Consider the following 20,000-nt stretch of genomic DNA (forward strand, 5'->3'; position numbering starts at 1 on the left):
TTATTATTATTATTATTATTATTATTATTATTATTATTATTATTATTATTATTATTTTATCTAAGTTAATAAACAAAATTATGATATTTAATTATAACAGTGTAAAAATTAATTAAATAATAGGTAATAAAATTTATTAAATATTATATAACAATTAAAATCTATTTGTGTGTGTATATGTGTTTATATGTGTGTTACAATTAACAACTAATAATAATAATAACTAATAATACTTAATACATCACTAAATTATAACTATAAATTAGTTACATAACCAGGGTTAAGTAATGGGATGTGTTTGATGTGTGTATCAAACCAAATGAACCAAATAACTTATAAATGTGTATACAAGTGTGTGTGTGTGTGTGTGTGTGTGTTGTGTGTGTGTAAATGCCTGCCCAAAATGCAATGCCCAAATGTGCCATAAATGAATGACATTTTGTGTGTATTTTATGTGTGTAGGTTGTTAGATTAGGTTAGGTTAGGTTGTGTGTGTGTGTGTGTGTGTGTGTGTGTGTGTGTGTGTGTGTGTGTGTGTGTGTGTGTGTTGGGTTAGGTTAGGTTGTGTGTGTAGGTTAGGTTAGGTTAGGTTAGGTTAGATTAGGTTAATTGTTTATACGTGTAATTTTTTTAAAACCCTGATAATAATAAGTTAAACATTATGTGTTTGTAAATTTAGTACAAGTACCATAAGCTTTGACTGTTTAACACTGTAGTCCATAGTATGATATCTTGACTATACACTGTATTTTAACASTATTTATGCTGACTATGCTTAACGATCACATGATTTTTGTTTACAATAATTACAGTATTATTATTGAGAGTATATCTGTTATACTGTATATCGATATTATTTAATGTGTTTTAACTGTGTATTAGCTATGAGAGAGAGCTATGGATAACAAMCACAACAACAACMACAACAWCAACCAAAACAACAGCAAAAAACAAGCCATCGATAGTACCAATGATGACACCATCAGGTGATTCATTGATTGTTTTTTGTGGATCTATTGGTGATAATTATTATTAAAACATTTATAAATTATAGTAAAACAGATGACCGAAGAAAATGATGTCGTCGTCGTCATCGTTGGCCACCAATAATCCCGAGGACGACAACAACACCGTCGTCGTCGCCACCAATAACCAGACCATCGATGACAGTGTCGTCRAAGATAATGCAATGTCTGCTAAAAATAAGTGCCAATCGAGACCTTCGGCGTCAATGTCGACCTCAACGACAACAACAGCCAATTCCTGGTGGAACTCATGGATCCAAAAGGTCTGATCCAATGTCTAAATAATCAGTGATATATATATATATATAGATATTATATACTAAATAGTCTTTWAAAACCTTATATATAGTCTACCGATACGTTTGAATCAATTAAACGTGATTTGTCTGAACTAAAAGAAACGGTTCAGACGTCGGACGGTTTCGGCGTAGTGACCAATACTATGACCAACACTGCCTCCTATGTGAACAAAACAATGAAAGATACCATAACTAGTATTAGCAATACATTGGATCCCGAATACGATAAAGAGTTTATGGAAGAGTCGTCGTCGYTGTCGACGTCGAGGCCATCAGCGGTGGTCAGTGCCGATGAAAGTACTGTRAAGACWGCCGACGATAAAGTGGACGATAAAACAGTTGTCGCTACCGATGATGAYGRAGGAGAAGAWGGATCAAAGAGATCTGATAACGATTGGGAACAATGGACACAAAATATCCGATCAAAAGCCAAACATAAGCTGAACGGTCTGATCGGTAGTATTGCCGACGCATTTCTRATTAATCGCAACTACTATGAAGATGAAGACGAAATGTATGTACTGAGYGGCGATCGATTGGTAGCCATMGATCAATGGCAACARCTGTTGYMGGAAATACAATTGGATGCAAAYACCTATTGCCGGGAACCGATTGGACCGCCCGAACACTACGAATCGTGGCTAATGACCTTCAATCTGATTGACTATCAACGGCAAATGGATCAACTGATGCAAWCGGTTCCCGAAATGCACGACTATTACCAGCAATTGGTACCCCAATCGCTATCCGATGTTGACTTCTGGCACCGATACTACTATCGTGTTTATCAGCTAAGAGAGACGGAACGCAAGAAAATCGACGAGAAATCAAGTATTTCGTGGCCAACATCGCCAACAACCGATGATTCGGCGGTGTCATCGGTGGYGGCMAACAATAGGAAAAAGTCGGTCGAAGTTAAGCTATTGAACGAAACAACAACAACAGCYGTTTCGACGCCTCCGTCGTCGGGTYTGAAGAGTAATAATCGATCGAAAGATGACTTGATTTCGATGGCCAGTACTGACGGCCAGTTATCGTCGCCGAAGTCGTCTTCATCATCGACGACGACGACGACTAGTACTGGCGATTCAATTGACGCACAATCCAAGTCTTGTACYACTCCTGATAGCGACGACTGGGATAAGACTGAAGACGCYATTGTCGGCGGCAGTGGTGGAGGTGGTGTTGGAAGCGATGAAGAGTGGGTTAAATATGATTAGAAGAAGTAGTGGTAATATCTTAACAGAAATRTTTTAATTATCAATTCAATTCAGTTTTTTTATTTGTATTTTTTTATTAATTAATTAATTATTTTCTATATTATTATTATTATAATTATTACTTCAAAATGTATTAAATGTCTGCAAAAAATATTATATATTATATGTTTTTTATTTAAATATATTCAACAACAAAAAAACTATTAATTTGTAAAATGTATATCTAATTGTAAATACAATACACACACACACAAAAAAATATATATAAAAATAAATATATCTATATAATAAATAAACTGCAATTTTGTTGTACATATAAGTATTAAAAATTTATAATTAATATTTAATTAATTAATTAATTAAAAGTCATATAAATAGTTATACTGAAAAAAACTACTGTATAGTAGTAAAGRTATTATTAAATTTATTGGTAGTATTAAAAAAACATATGATTATTATATACACTGTATATATTYGGTAGGCCTATGAACTAGAAGTATGGACACACACACTGTACATGTAATGTAATGTAAAAACCAWTTACAGTATTATTATCAACACTAGAGGGCGTGTCATGTTATGTGGTATATGACTGACTGTGATTGGCCAGTTGATTATCCATAGATAGCCAATGGGAGGGGGAAAACATTTGAATTACACTGTATATAGTGAGTGACGTCACACACACATATTACTAAAAAAAACTGTCTCAGTATATGTAAAACTAAAACAATAGTAGACGCACTACAAACAAACACATAGATTATACTTAATATAGTGTATATACATACAAAAATACATAATATATGTTTTGTAGTAATATTAATATTAATTTGTTAAAAAAATGTATATCTAATTGTTGAATACACAATACACGCAAAAAAAATTATAAAAATAAAATAAATATATATATACAGTATATATAAATAAACTGCAATTTTTGTTGTACATAAGTATAAAAAATTTTAATTAATATAATATGTGCCTATAGGGTATCATTGTGTGTGTGTGTGTGATTGTTTTGGTTTTGCTTATAATGGAGTTATTGAATAGTGTTTTTGGCGGGCAATGTATTGGCGGTTCAATTGATAATACAATACACTGTTTATAATCAAATGTATTATTAGTTTAGTTATACTRTAGTTATAGACTGTTATAATAACAACACAAACACATTGTTTTGGACATAAAAATTAATTAAATTTGGGATCAATTTCTTTTGGGTGATCATCATCAGCAGCATCGGTGGTAAAACACATACCGATAGACACACACACACACTGTCTGTTTAAACAGTGGACAAMCAATCCGTTTCGAGATGTCGGACACGGACGACACAGACATGGAAGTGATGGCCGCAAAGCCGACGGCAGCGGCGACAGTACCGCTAAAGGACAAGACAAACAAGCGGTTRAGTGTYGAACGTATYTACCAGAAGAAGAGCCAATTGGAGCACATCCTACTCAGACCAGACACTTATATCGGTTCCGTCGAAAAGGAGACAAAGGTTTGGTTTTGGTTTTCATCTGATTTGTATTGAATTGTAATGTCTTATGTTTTCTTATGTCTTCAGCAAATGTGGATCTACGATGAAGAACAAAAYGGTATGCAATTAAGRGATATATCCTATGTTCCCGGTTTGTACAAGATTTTCGATGAAGTACTGGTCAATGCGGCCGATAATAAACAACGRGATAAGTCGATGAACTGTATTCGGGTTGATATTGATTCGTATGTATTGATTGATTGATTGAATTTTTTTATTGATCCCAATCTTCAGTGATTAGTCTCTCTCTCTCTCTTACTCTTTCTCTGTCTCTATCTCTATCTCTCTATCTCTCTTTCTCTATCTGTCTCTCTCTATCTGTCTCTCTCTATCTGTCTCTCTTTCTCTCTCTCTCTCTATCTTTCTCTCTCTCTTTCTCTCTCTCTCTCTCTTTCTCTCTCTCTCTCTCTATCTTTCTCTCTCTCTTCTCTCTCTCTTCTCTCTCTCTCTCTCTCTCTCTCTCTCTCTCTCTCTCTCTCTCTTTCTCTCTCTCTCTGTCTCTCTCTATCTGTCTCTCTTCTCTCTCTCTCTCTCTCTCTCTCTCTMTCTTCTCTCTCTCTCTCTCTCTCTCTCTCTCTYTCTTTCTCTCTCTCTCTYTCTCTCTCTCTCTGTCTCTCTCTATCTCTCTCTTTATCTGTCTCTCTCTCTCTATCTGTCTCTCTGTCTTCTCTCTCTCTCTCTCTCTCTCTCTCTCTCACAAACACTCACCCACTCTCTATTGATCTCAAACAGCGAAAGAAATCAGATAACAATCTATAATAATGGCAAAGGAATACCGATTGTCGAACATAAGGACGAAAAAATGTTTGTACCGACACTAATATTCGGCCATTTGTTGACCTCATCCAACTACGATGACAAAGAAAAAAAAGTGGTCGGCGGCCGTAACGGCTACGGTGCCAAACTGTGCAACATTTTCAGTCAACGATTCAAAGTGGAAACCAGTTGTAAGGAATATCGTAAACAATTTGTACAGATCTGGACGGATAATATGAAAACGGCTACCGAACCAAAGATTACGGCCTCTACGGGTGAAGACTATACACGCGTAACATTCACACCGGATCTCCAAAAGTTTGGTATGCAATCGCTGGATAAAGATATTGTCGGCTTGTTTTCCCGTCGGGCTTACGATGTGGCCGGCAGTAGTAAAGGTGTTAAAGTCTATCTGAATGGTAAACGTTTGCCGGTAATGGGTTTCAAGGATTATGTCGACCAGTTTGTCAAAGACAAAGAAGATGAATCGGGTCAGCCGTTGAGGACAGCCTACGAACAGGTTAGCGATCGTTGGGAGATTGCCTGTACGGTCAGCGACAAAGGTTTCCAACAGAATTCGTTTGTCAATTCGATAGCCACTACTCGAGGCGGTAAACATGTGGACTATATTGCCGACCAAATAGTCGCCAAAATGACCGATATTATCAAAAAGAAGAACAAAGCCGGCGTTAATGTCAAACCATTTCAACTGAAAAATCATTTATGGATTTTCGTCAACTGTCTGATCGAAAATCCGACATTTGATTCCCAGACGAAAGAGACGATGACATTGCAAGCGAAAAGTTTCGGTTCAAAATGTCAGCCGTCGGACAAGTTTTTCGCGGCGGCCAACAAAACGGGTATTGTCGAATCGGTAATGCAATGGGTACAGTTCAAGGCCCAGACGGAACTGTCGAAACAGTGTAACTCAAAGAAACAATCGAAATTGAAAGGCATTCCCAAACTGGAAGATGCCAACGATGCCGGTACCCGACACTCGATCGACTGTACACTAATACTAACCGAAGGTGATTCGGCTAAATCGTTGGTCATTGCCGGCCTCGGTGTTATCGGTCGCGATAAATACGGTGTATTCCCGCTCAGGGGTAAAATGTTGAACGTTCGCGAAGCTACACACAAACAGATACTGGAAAATGCCGAAATCAATAACTTGATTAAGATTCTGGGTCTACAATATAAGAAACAATACACTACTCAGGAGGACCTGAAAACTCTACGCTACGGTAAACTGATGATAATGACCGATCAGGATCAGGATGGGTCGCATATCAAGGGTTTACTCATAAATTTCATTCATCATAATTGGCCGAAATTATTGGAATTGAATTTTCTGGAAGAATTTATTACACCGATTGTCAAAGTATCCAAAGGTTCGAATTCATCCACAGCTCGATCTTTCTATTCGTTACCCGAATTTGAAGAATGGAAGTCCAATACTGCGAACTGGAATACATGGAAAATCAAATACTACAAAGGTTTGGGTACTTCGACGGCCAACGAAGCCAAAGAGTACTTTTCGGATATGATTCGTCATCGAATCAGATTCAAGTATTCGGGTGCCGACGATGATCTGGCCGTCAAATTGGCGTTTAGCAAGAAATTGGTCGAACAACGTAAGGATTGGCTGACAAACAGTATGGAAGATAGGAAACGCAGGCGTGAATTGGGTTTACCCGATGTCTACTTGTATGAGTCGAATACCCGATCGGTTTCCTACAAAGATTTTGTCAACAAAGAACTGATTTTGTTCAGCAATATGGATAACGAACGATCAATACCGTCGCTGATGGACGGCCTAAAACCTGGCCAACGTAAAGTACTGTTCACTTGTTTCAAACGTAACGACAAACGTGAGGTCAAAGTGGCCCAACTGGCCGGCAGTGTTGGCGAACATTCGGCCTATCATCACGGCGAGGCGTCGCTGATGTCCACGATTATCGGTTTGGCCCAGAACTAYGTGGGCAGCAAYAATATCAATCTRYTGCAACCGCTCGGCCAGTTCGGTACCCGATTGCAGGGCGGCAAAGATGCGGCCAGTCCYCGWTACATATTTACAATGCTGAGTWCGCTTAGCCGTAAAATATTCCCGGCAATGGACGACCCGCTATTGAATACACTGATGGACGATAACCTGAGAATTGAACCCGAATACTATGCACCCATATTGCCAATGGTTTTGGTTAACGGTGCCGAAGGTATCGGTACCGGTTGGTCAACAAAAATACCCAATTATAATCCCCGGGAAATTGTCCAAAACTTGCGTCGAATGATTCGYGGCGAACGACCCGAACCGATGCAACCGTGGTTTAAAGGTTTTCGCGGTTCAATACTACAGATTGATCCGCAAAAGTATGTCATAAACGGCGAAATCGGTCTGTTATCGGATAAGTCGTTCGAAATAACCGAACTACCCGTACGGACATGGACTCAGGCGTACAAAGAGTCCACATTGGAAGTACTATTGCACGGAACCGATAAGCAGCCGTCGTTYATMCAGGAATACAAAGAATATCATACAGAGTCGACCATCCGTTTTGTGGTAACACTGAGCGAACAAAATCTACAGAAATCCTTAGCTTCAGGTATTCATAAGATATTCAAAATACAGTCATCGATGTCGACGACATCGATGGTATTGTTCGATCATAACGGCTGTTTGAAACGATACGAAACACCCGAAATGATTATCGAAGACTACTTTCCCGTCCGATTGGATTACTATCGCAAACGTAAAGCCTATTACGAGGGCAAACTCGAGGCCGAGGCCCGTAARCTGGAAAATATGGCCCGTTTTATACTCGAGAAAAATGACGGCCAAATAAAATTGGAAAATATTAAGAAAAAAGATTTYGTYCGCCAGTTGATTGACCGAAAGTACGATTCGGATCCAGTAAAAGATTGGGAACAAAAACACAARGATTCGATCGGCGATAATACTACCGAAGAGGCCGAAGAAGCAGAAGAAGAAGTGGTCATTGATGGTGAAGAAGACGAAGCAACTACTGCTGCGGGTGGTAGTGATGGCCAGAAAAACTATAACTATTTGTTTGATATGCGTATGAGTTCGATGTTAAGAGAGAATGTCGACCGACTGCTGAAGGAAAGAGATGCCAAAAAACAAGAACTCGAAGAACTGAAACGTATGACACCTGAAGGTCTGTGGGAACGAGATTTGGATGAATTCGTTGCCGAACTGGATCGWGTCGAAGATGGCGAACGATTGGCATCGGTTAAGGCCCTACAGAGTAAATCATCGAAAACAACTGGTGGCAAATCGGGATCAGTTAAGAATTGGCTAAARCCTGGTGCTGGCGGTGGTAAGTCATCGGCCACTAGACTGAGTATTGAAGCCAAACCRTCGGATTTTGCCGAACGTGTCGAACCGAAAGTCGATATCGATAGCTATAAGAAAACGGAAAAAGTGGCCAAAAAGCGAACAACAAAGTCGGCGGCGGCAAACAATGATGAAAAAGGTAGCGGCGATGTCGAGGTTGTCGGTGACAGTGATGACGACGATCTAATGGATAAGGCATTGTCCGAACGTATTGGCGGCGGTATTAAGCCRTCGGCGAAAGTAGCGAAGAAAAAGTCGGCAAAGACTGATGAGACTATCAAAGAGAAGAAGGAGAAGAAGACAGCGACCGCTAAGACGGCGACAACAAAGCCGACTAAGAAGACTGCTGCTGGCGGTGGAGAAGACAAGAAGAAGACCAAAAAGAAGAGTCCGTGGTCTGACTCGGACAGCGATGACGACGGCGACGACGAACCAGACTATCTAAGCGACGATGAGACTGATGAAGACGATTACATAACTACTACCACTAAGACTACTACTACTAGCGCTCGCATTGTTTCTACCAAACCAAAGACCATTGACGAAGTGGAAGAACCGATTAGTGATGATTTGGTTTCGTTTAACGAAACAACAACAACAACGACGACAACCAATGATTACCYGACGATAAAGACATCAGACACTGAAGAGTTGTTGTCGGGAAAGACTGAKACAAACAATCTGAATAAGAAGAACAAGAAGACGACGAGTGCTTTCAGTGATGATTCGGATAAGGATTCAGATGACACTGACTTTCAACCCGACGATGAAGAAGATTTCGAGCCAAAGAAGAAGAAGATGGCGACGACTAAACCGTCGACCAAAGCCGTGGCTAAAAAACAGAAAACTAACGATAAACCACCGAAACCTACTTCATCTAAGACGACAAAAGCTGTCACCGCAAAGCCTAAACAGACTGGAAAAGTGGTGACAAAACCTAAGAAGATTTTGATGAGGATGTCATCGGATTCTTCGGATGAAACCGACGATGAAAAGCCAATGAAGAAAAAGGTATTTTAATTTTTATAAAAAAAAAATCTATTCGTTTTATTGACACAATTATTGCCGCTTACCGTAGTCTAAGAAATCCGCGGAACTGGTAGATGACGATAGTATTGTTGAGCTTATGGACGACGACTTACCGMCGCCGCCGCCCAGAGAAAAGTCGGGTCGCGGAGCGGCCAGACAACGGGTCAAATATAATTTCGATGACTCCGATGATGACAGCGATTAAGTGTGGGATAAGCTAACGGGTAATACTTATCGGATAATTACTTATCAGGTAATTACTTATCGGGTAATTACTTATCGGGTAATTACTACTTAAAATCATCCGTTTTATAGCGTCATATATTACAATATATATATATCAATATATATAATAATAATAATCTTATCATAATTTTTATTATATTATTTAATTTTTGCGTATTTTTTTATAAAAAAAAATAATAATTTTAAAAAATACTTTAATTAATTGATTGATTGATTTTTTTTATATATAAAAACATGACATTACGCGCACATATCTAACGTCATATGATATTTAAATAAAACAAAAATTTTGTTTTTTTTTAAATAAATTTATTAAATCTATTTCATTATTATTATTAACCGTAATATTAATTAATTAATTAATTTTTAATATTCACAATAAAAATATTTAATAATTTTTTTTTATATATAATTAATTAGTTAATGAATAACAGTTTGTATAACAGGTTTTTTTTGTTGTTGAAATGACTAAAAAATAAATACATTTTTTTATTTAATTATTAATATTAATAATTATTATTGATTTGATTGATTGATTGATTGGATATAGAAATGTGTGTATAATTTAAAAAATCACTTATTATTGTTACGATTTAATGTAAAATGTTTTAATGGATTCAATGTTTGATGTTTGGGAGGACAGGAATGTTAGGATAGGATCTAAAGGGTTGTTAATCCCTCACCTCCACCACACTCTCCCATCCTATCATAGTTTACGGGAGGACAGGGATGTTAGGGTCTAAAGGGTTGTTAACCCCCACCCCCACACAACACTCTCCCATCCTATCATAGTTTACGGGAGGACAGGGATGTTAGGGTAGGGTCTAAATAGGAGGTGGTAAACCCTAACCTATAGTTTTCGGTGTTCAATCGAATGGGACAGTTGTGTCAATCGTCTCATATTATCGATTACTTTGATATCTTGGATGTACTGCTGTATTGACTGCTGGGATGTTGTCGTCGTTGATGTGGCCGACCCTGTCGTCGTCTGCAACGTCTTCTTCAGCGACATCGACGACTGTTGCTGTGGCGGCTGTTCAAGACTGACAACACCTGACTTACAGTCGCGTATCGTTCGCAATGTCTGGGCTATCATGTGCTGCGGTAGTGGTGGTAATGGATGGACGGGTGGATCAGTTTAATTGATGATAAGTTTGTTTCTTAATGATAATAATAATGATATTAATTACCATTTTCTCGAAGTTAACTAATCCCTGTTCGATGTATGTCTTGTTGCCTTCGTGTGCGAACGTAATGTCTTTGAGCATTAATGGCATAAACGGTATCAACGGTGGGGTCATCTTCGCAACCATTATCCTATAGCGTCTATGGTTTCTGTCGGTGGTATTCAATTGGATGGATCAGCTGTGATGGATCAATAGGATTAACCATAGGATAATACATACCTCGACGGATCAATTAGCGACTCGTATTGACTGAATTGGCGTTTGATTTTGTTGGGCAATCGTTCCCACGTTTGGGACAGTCGGCTGACCGATACGTTCGATAAACCCATTATTATAGCGAAAAATGCGTTCAAATTCTGATAGTCTTTACAACTGATCCACAAAAAAGAAAAACATTAATAATGGGTTAATCGGATGATCCGTATGTATAGTTTTCAGTGGGGGGAGGGAAGGGGGTTGCTAAAGGTTTTATCCGATCTCAATGGGGTGGGTGAGGGTGGCTATAGGGGTTAAAATGATGGGAACAATCTCAAAAAATCTTCCGGGGGGTGGGTGGGGGTGTATAGGAGGTAAAATTTTATTTATTGTAATTTTTAAACGACAATATGTTTTGTGTGTAACCAGATTTGATTAAATACCCCAATAAATTCCCACCTAAAAATTTCCTATATATATATTCCCAATAAATTCTCAATAAATTCCTTGAAAAGTATTCTCAATAAATTCCCAATAAATTTCCTATATATATATTCCCAATAAATTCCCTATAAATATACATATATTCCCAATAAATTCTCAATAAATTCCATGATAAGTATTCTCAATAAGTATTCCCTATGAATTCAGTATAAATTTTTTTTTATCTCAGGGGTGGGTGGGATAGTGGTGGTGGTGGTAAGCTATCTTAAACCTACCCCCCCCTATACCCATTAGCAACCCTAGTATACCTATAACTATACTTAGCTATTAAAAAAATAAAACATACTATCCGGCAATTTTGATCAATTTCCTCAGCAGCTGTACCCGACGGGACAACGATTTTTCAATAACCAATTCCGTTACTGTCCAGTACTGGATTTCGTTGAAATGTCTCAAAAATATGTCCAAATTGGCGGTAATTTCCTGGAAATTATGTCTACCGAAAACATGATAGATTAGTTCGTAATCGTTTAGATTGCGAAACAATTGCCACCCATATTGGGTCAATTGGTAGGCAAACTCTTGAGTGGAAAACATTTCCAATTGATGGGCAGTTCCTTTCGCTGGGCCGTCCTGTTCGCCGATTGTGGTCAACGCATCCAAATGGTCGACATGTGCTATAAATATACGGCCGTTGACTGTCAGTGCGGTCGGTATACTGATTTCGGTGTCGCGAAACGGTAGCCGTTCTGCGGTTAATATGACTTATTAGGTATGTATGTATGTATAGAGAGAGAGAGAGAGAGAGAGAGAGAGAGAGAGAGAGAGAGAGAGAGAGTGAGTGAGTGAGTGAGTGAGAGTTAGTTAGTTAGTTAGTTAGAGTGAGTGAGTGAGTGAGTGAGTGAGTGAGTGAGTGAGAGAGAGAGAGAGAGAGAGAGAGAGAGAGAGAGAGAGAGAGAGAGAGAGAGAGAGATAGAGAGAGWGATAGAGAGAGAGTGATAGAGAGAGTGATAGAGAGAGTGATAGAGAGAGTGATAGAGAGAGTGATAGAGAGAGTGATAGAGAGAGTGATAGAGAGAGTGATAGAGAGAGTGATAGAGAGAGTGATAGAGAGAGTGAGAGAGAGAGAGAGATAGAGAGAGTGATAGAGAGAGTGAKAGAGAGAGAGAGAGAGAGAGAGAGAKAGAGAGAGTGATAGAGAGAGTGATAGAGAGAGTGATAGAGAGASTGATAGAGAGAGTGATAGAGAGAGTGATAGAGAGAGTGATAGAGAGAGTGATAGAGAGAGTGATAGAGAGAGAGTAAGAGAGAGGATGAGAGAGAAAGAGAGTGAGATATATATATATATATAGACAGAGAGAGAGAGAGAGTGAGTGTGAGAGAGAWAGAGTGAGTGAGAGAGAGAGAGAGAGAGAGAGAGAGAGAGAGAGAGAGAGAGAGAGAGAGAGAGCACAGGTAGGTGTGGGTGGTTTGGTGTGTAAATTACATACCAGCGTTTGATTTAAGCTCAACCAATACMAGTTCGTTGACTTTATCCATACCGAGCTTATCCGCTGCTTGACATTTGATTTGATCCACTTTAGTATCGACATTAATCTTCAATGTTGTATAGGTATGATCCGCACAAAATACCCGACATATAACTGTGATAATATAATTATTGATCGGTAATTAAAAAAAACTGTATATAATTACCGGTTTGATATATAACCGGTTAATTAATGAAAAAAAATTATGCCATACTTTCATCATTTTCCTTAATGGACAGCCATTTGTTTTTGTTATCATTTGTGGCATTAAGTTCGGGAACGGTAGACATACGCCGTACGGAACCGGGATTATCGGCTTTCCATTTTTGGACGCCACGGATATCCATTTCCAAGTCATAGCTACCAAATAATAATAATAATAATTTTTAATAATAATAATAATAATAAATTAGAAAAATAAAATATTTTTTATATATATAAAACTAAATTATTTATACGTAAAATTAAAAATTATTGTATACTATAAATAATTTTTTTTTTTAAAAATCAATAGATATTAATACAGAATATTCTATGTATACGTGAATAGTAATAAATTTATATATAACTTATATATACTGTATATTTAGTATATACTGTATGGTTTCAAAAAAAAAACTTTTTAATATATTAAAAAAAAATAAATGTTGATTATTGAGATTTTTTAAAAAAAAAATAAATCAACTTTTATATATATATAATTTTATACTATGAAAACATTTTCACACAACACAATGTATTGCAATTATTTTATTTTTTTAAATTTACTAAACTTTAATGTTAACTATAAATTTAAAAATAATAGTAATTATACCTCAAAAAATTTGATTAATTTGATTTTTTTTAAATAAATTAAAATTCAAGTTAATAACTATATTGATAAATAATAATAATTATGGAAAATAAATTAGATAATTGTTTTTTTTTCTAAAAGTTATTAAATTTATAATTACTTTTAAAATAATTATTAACATTAAAGTTTAGTAATTTTTTTTAAATAAAATAATTGCTAATATATTGGGGGATGAAAATGGTTTCATAGTATAAAATTATATATAAAAGTTGATTTATTTTTTTATTTTTTAAACTTAATAATCGATATTTATTTTTTTTAAATATATTAAAAAGTTTTTTTTGAGACCATACAGTATATACTTAATATATATATAGTATATATAGTTATATAAGTTATATATTGCTATTCACGTATACACAGAATATTCTGTATTTTTTTTATTATCTATTGATTACATTCTCAAGTACTCAATATATTTATATATAGTAATACTCATAATACTTATAATACAGTATAACTTATGTAATTGTTATCGGATTACTACAGTATATATATTATATATATATATATACAGTATATACTGTATATTCATAGAATATTCTGTTGGTATGCAATGTTATATATATATATATAAAATATCTAACAGTATATTATAGTGTATATTATTATTATTATTATTATTATTATTATTATTATATACATTAACTCAACCACTTTCCACACATTTTTTATTTTTGCTTAGATAAACACAATTGTCTAATAATAAGCAAAAAAAACTACTATTACTACTTCTACTACTGTATTAGTAATAATAATAATAACAAAAATGATAATATACTGTATATATAGGCAGAAAGATAGAGGGAGAGAGAGAGAGAGAGAGAGAGAGAGAGAGAGAGAGAGAGAGAGAGAGAGAGAGAGAGAGAAATAAATGCATATATTTTCATATCATTCAAAATATCAATGAAAATATTCAGAGAGGAAACTATTTATATATATATTTATTGTTAATACCAAATATATTACTAAATATATAATACTTTAGTAGTAGTAGTAGTAGTATTCAAATCAATTCAAATAAGCAATCAATATATATCTATATCTATAACTCACTATTGATAACAACTTATATAGAGTACAGTATATAACACTTATAACTTAAATAATATACTTATAATAATAATACTATTAATAATAGTCAATAAAAAACATATATTGTTAATACTAAATATATTACTAAATATATAATATTTTAGTAGTATTAGTAGTATTCAAATCAATTCAAATAAGCAATCAATATATATCTATAACTCACTATTGATAACAACTTATATACAGAATATAACACATATAACTCAAATAATATACTTATAATAATACTAATAATAATAGCTATAAAAAATATATTGTTAATACTAAATATATTACTAAATATATAAATATAATATTTTAGTAGTAGTAGTAGTAGTAGTAGTAGTATTCAAATCAATTCAAATAAGCAATCAATCAGTATATATACCAATTGTTAACAACTTATATATACATTATATAACACTTATAACTTAAATAATATACTTATAATAATAATAATACTAATAATAGTCATAAAAAAAAGTTTTATATATATATAGATATTCATTACATTGATTTTGCTTCAGTAATCGTCTTCAATGTCAACAATTCATTATCAAATGTCTTATACTTGAGGATATCCTTTTGCAAGGCCTCCACCAAATCATCGATGAACGGCCAGACAATCTTATTCCGGAGGAATGCCTCCCCGGCTATCAGAAACCAATAGTGCATAAACCGTACGACCCGTCGCTTATTGGCTACAATAAACTCCCGTTCCTGTCTCTGATTCAGTTCATCAATACGATAGTATCTCATCAGTTGATTGCATAAATGTTTCCAGGATATAAACACCGGAAATGTTAGTATAAAATCTAATAGTAGTGTATCGATAGTACCGTTACCACCACTGGCTATACTACTACTACTACTACCGATGCCACCGCCATTAGTACTACCAGTGCTGCTACCGTTTTGCTGCTGTTGATGCTGATGATGGTTGTCCATTGATAATAGATTATGTATACTATCCAAACGTGTTTCAAGCAGGTGCTCCAACATTTTTTCAGGTGTACCAGCCATAACCATATACCTGGGTGTGTGTGTGTGTGTGKGTGGGTGGACATCCAAKCACATGGATACAAAAATAAATAAAAAAATATTATAATTAGTAAATTATTTATTGTTTAGTCCAATAATAATAAAATACTTAATAATAATAATATTAAAGCAACAATAAAATAATTATTAAAAATAAATCGTAAAAAATAAATTACTTTATGATTGTTATTACGGTATACTGTAGTTGAAAACAAACAATATATATATATATATATATATATTAATATATTATAGTTAAAGTTATTATTATTATAAACTATTATAATTAAAATATGTTAAAATATTATAATAGCTAACTATATATCCTCCTCTATATATTAAATAAAATTTATTTTTTTTAAAAATGTTTGCTTATAATAAGTTAAGTTAATTATTTTTTAAAAACTATTTTATATTTAAATTTATAACTGTTATATATATATATTTATTTATATTAAAATATTAATTTTTATAAGTAATGATGTAAATTATCCACAGAGAGAGAGAGAGAGAGAGAGAGAGAGAGAGAGAGAAAACAAAAATAATGATAAACTAATAGTCAATTAGATATATATATTTTTTATTTATCAATAATTTGCTAATAGGTTTGCAATTTTCAACTAATATGTATTAAATTACAATAACAGATCATTTTTGTTTCAATAGACATAAACTAATGTTGAAATTAGTTTTTAAATTTATTTATTTTACTTTTTTCAATTAGTAATTCATATAATAAACAGTATTATATATATAAACTTGATTTTATTARACTAAATAGTAATTTATTTTGTTTAAATTAATAATAATAATTATTATTATAAAAATGTAAGTTTTTTTTGTTAAAGTGTAACAACAWTTTCTAACTTAACAATAATAATATTTATAAAAAAATTAAATTTGTTTTTATAGCCTAAATAAACTTTTATTTTATTTTTTAAAAAAATAATTGAAATCATTAAATGACATAAAAAAATCTATTTAATATTAATATAAAATTTTTTAGAAAATCTATTGTCTATAATGTTATTTCACTGTAAATTAAATAAATAAAAAAAAATATTTATAAAGTAAATATTATTATTATTATTATTTTGTAATATCAAGTTTTGATATATAAATTTATAATATTAACTTTAATAAATAATTTCATCATTATTTATCAACAAAAAAATAATAAATAATAATTTATATTCAAAAAAATGATTATACAGTATAATATATTTAAATTAATATATATATATATATATTGTAATATAATACTACTAATTAAATTGCTTGATTTCATCAAGATAATAATAACAACAAAAAATTCAAATATATTATTATAATTAATTAAACAAATTATAATTTCAACGATTAGCTACCAGGGTAATATTACACTAGCCTTGAAAACTATACAAAAAATATATACTGTATTTATTTATCAACAAAAAATTAATATAACAATTAATTACAATTATATATCCAATAAATATACTTAAAATATTTCATTTTTATAAACTAAACAAAAAATAGTATTTCATATAAATAGATACTAAAAAACTATATTTATTAATAATATTTATAATAGTTKTTAACCGAAAAATTTTTATCAACAAAAAAACTAATTAAAAAAACTAATAAAAATTATTTAGTATTTTTTATAAAAAAATTTTCCTTAAAAATTAATTAAAAATTATTTATTTARAATTAATAATTAATTAAATAATTATTTATTTTTAAAATTAATAATTAWTTAAATAATTATTTATTTATCTAAAATTAATAATTAATTAAATAATTATTAATTTTAAATAAATAATTATTTAAATAATTATTTATTTATCTAAAATTAATAATTAATAAAATAATTATCTGTTTGTTTGTTTGTGTTTGTAGTGATAATRGGACTCACTTGTAGTGACTTTGATGACYACCCGATTCAAAGGCAAATGTATTGCATTGCATCCGATGGCTACCGTCGGCGGCCATCCTCTGCAGTATCAGTACTTCCCGGCCGTGCTCTTTGAGCCGTACRGTRTTGGCCTCGACATCCCGTAGTATGCGATCAAAATGCGATTTATCTACCCGAAGCAATTGGCAATTGGCCTCATTGGTCACTATGGTGGCCGCACGGGGCGCCTATAAAAAAAAAAATAAATATTAATTAATTTAAATAATAATTAACATAATAATTATGGGGTTTTATTTTATTATTATATAATTATTATTATAGATATTAAATAATAAATAGATTTTTTATGGGCGGAAAAATAAAATAAAATCCAATAATAATAATAATCTATATATTTATTACAATAAATAGAAATAAATATTTGAAAATATTTATAATAATAAAAAAATTGATATATAATTTTTTATAAATATCTACTAAAAAAAATCACTATTTTTGTTCAAAATGCTTATATTATAATATAATAACTAAACTAAAAACAAACAATAGTTTTAATAATTAAAAAAAATTTACTATTAATAAATAGTACGTGAAATCAACAAAAAAATTGTTGTTTTTTTTAGTTTAATTATTTAAATTTTTTATAAACTAACAAAACTAACTAATATATACAGTATATATATATATATATATATATATATATATATATATACAAACAAACAAATAAACTATAAATTAATTAATTAATTAGTATATACTAAATAGTAACTAGTAAATCATCAAAGTTGTTTTTATTATTAATTATTAAAAAAAAAATTTTTTTTAGTAAACTAACCAACAACAACAAAAAAAACTATAATCAAAAAACTATAATTTTAAATTTAATTAATTTTAATTAATTTAAATAAATAAAATTAAATTATAACCTCATTGACGAGGGCCAATTTACCGAAGTCATCGCCCTCGTGTAGGGTACATACGATACCTTTGCCAGCAATGACCACATTTACCGAACCGCTTAGTATGATATACCAACAGTGGCCACAATCGCCCTGGTTGAATACTACAGGTGCCCAACCCAACCCAACCCAATCCAACCAAACAACAATTAATAATAATAATAAACAATAACAACAATAACTTAAATTTCAAATCAATCACTTAATTCAATAGATTTTCTTAAAAATTTTTCATTATTTATAATTTTTTTAAATATCAAAAATATATAAATAATAACTAATGAATATACTATTAATTTTATTTCAATTAAATATATATAAATTAAAAATTTATTTTTTAGTGTAATAATGTTTTTTTTAAAAAAAAAATAATTAATAAATGACTAAACAATATAATATTAGTAGTAATAATAATTGATAAAAACAATTACAATAATTATATTATTATTAATATCAACAATCATTTAAAACTGTAATGTATTTATAATGAAAGTGTATTTTTTATGTGTTTGTGTATTAAATTAAATAAATTACTGAATGTATAGAAATATAAATTGCAATTTACTTTCATTTGTTATCTAATCATAATTTATATATATATATATATATATATATATAAATTGTTAGCAAATAATAACATAAATACAATTAACATTTAACTATATCTATATACAGTATATATACAACTAATTGTATATACAATATATATATATATATATATAATTTAATTGCAAGTATAATCTTATCTAATAAAAATATTTATTGTATTATATATATATACTGTATGTTATTTAGWCAAAACTAAATTATATTAAATTWAATTATAATTAATTATATATATATATATATATATATAAACCTTTCTTAATGTAAATAATAATAATAATACCAAAAAATCATATKAAATAAACACACAAACAACAAGTTATATATAWATATATATATTATAATTATAAAAAAATAAATAAAAATTTACTGATAATTATTTGCTGTTTATTTGTATTGACAACAACAACAAAATTTTCAGTACATTTATAAATTGTATGGCAAAGTACAGAGTCTCACARTTAATATATATATATATATATATATATACTGTATATATGTGTCTATAAATTACTTAATAAAATAAAAACACATAAAATTAAATGAGATTTTCGTATATATATATATATATATATCGATAGATATATACAGTATATATTTGATAAAAATTTATATCAAACTTATATAACAGTTATATAATAATATATATATAAACAGTWGGCTGTACTGTATAATCACTTTTACTGTTATACTATATAATACTCAATAGGTTTATATATATAATATATATATATATATA

The 20,000-nt window shown here is 31.5% G+C and overlaps 3 protein-coding genes across 5 annotated transcripts in view; 2 read left to right on the plus strand and 1 right to left on the minus strand.

Annotated features, from left to right (window-relative positions):
- The first annotated feature begins 872 nt into the window (after positions 1-872).
- Positions 873-2,726, plus strand: LOC128954240 (BSD domain-containing protein 1-like). The gene is made up of 3 exons (XM_054299815.1): positions 873-986; positions 1,055-1,288; positions 1,375-2,726. The coding sequence occupies exons 2-3, from the start codon at positions 1,076-1,078 to the stop codon at positions 2,542-2,544; spliced, it is 1,383 nt and encodes a 460-aa protein (XP_054155790.1). The 5' UTR covers positions 873-986; positions 1,055-1,075; the 3' UTR covers positions 2,545-2,726.
- An 887-nt stretch (positions 2,727-3,613) lies between these two features.
- On the plus strand, positions 3,614-9,559 carry LOC128954285 (DNA topoisomerase 2-alpha-like). The gene is made up of 4 exons (XM_054299863.1): positions 3,614-4,051; positions 4,118-4,275; positions 4,823-9,212; positions 9,280-9,559. The coding sequence occupies exons 1-4, from the start codon at positions 3,863-3,865 to the stop codon at positions 9,433-9,435; spliced, it is 4,893 nt and encodes a 1,630-aa protein (XP_054155838.1). The 5' UTR covers positions 3,614-3,862; the 3' UTR covers positions 9,436-9,559.
- Positions 9,560-9,929: 370 nt separating this feature from the next.
- The window catches only part of LOC128954278 (rap guanine nucleotide exchange factor 4-like), a 33,613-nt gene continuing 23,542 nt past the window's right edge, over positions 9,930-20,000 (minus strand). For 2 of the 3 annotated variants that reach the window (XM_054299853.1, XM_054299855.1), the window contains 9 exons: positions 18,623-18,759; positions 17,697-17,923; positions 15,270-15,791; positions 13,046-13,191; positions 12,793-12,945; positions 11,649-12,051; positions 10,883-11,035; positions 10,667-10,811; positions 10,021-10,575 (listed from right to left, as the gene is read on the minus strand). In XM_054299853.1, coding sequence (XP_054155828.1) covers positions 10,327-10,575; positions 10,667-10,811; positions 10,883-11,035; positions 11,649-12,051; positions 12,793-12,945; positions 13,046-13,191; positions 15,270-15,791; positions 17,697-17,923; positions 18,623-18,759 — 2,135 coding nt within the window. In that variant the 3' untranslated portion in view covers positions 10,021-10,326. Of the gene's footprint in view, positions 9,945-10,020; positions 10,576-10,666; positions 10,812-10,882; positions 11,036-11,648; positions 12,052-12,792; positions 12,946-13,045; positions 13,192-15,269; positions 15,792-17,696; positions 17,924-18,622; positions 18,760-20,000 lie in introns of those variants that run through there. The other variant, XM_054299854.1, reaches the window with a different exon arrangement.

The sequence above is a fragment of the Oppia nitens genome, unplaced genomic scaffold (genome assembly GCF_028296485.1).
Source record: "Oppia nitens isolate AA-2021 unplaced genomic scaffold, nextdenovo-longstitch-racon4-pilon3 scaffold26_pilon_pilon_pilon, whole genome shotgun sequence".
NCBI lineage: Eukaryota > Metazoa > Arthropoda > Arachnida > Sarcoptiformes > Oppiidae > Oppia > Oppia nitens.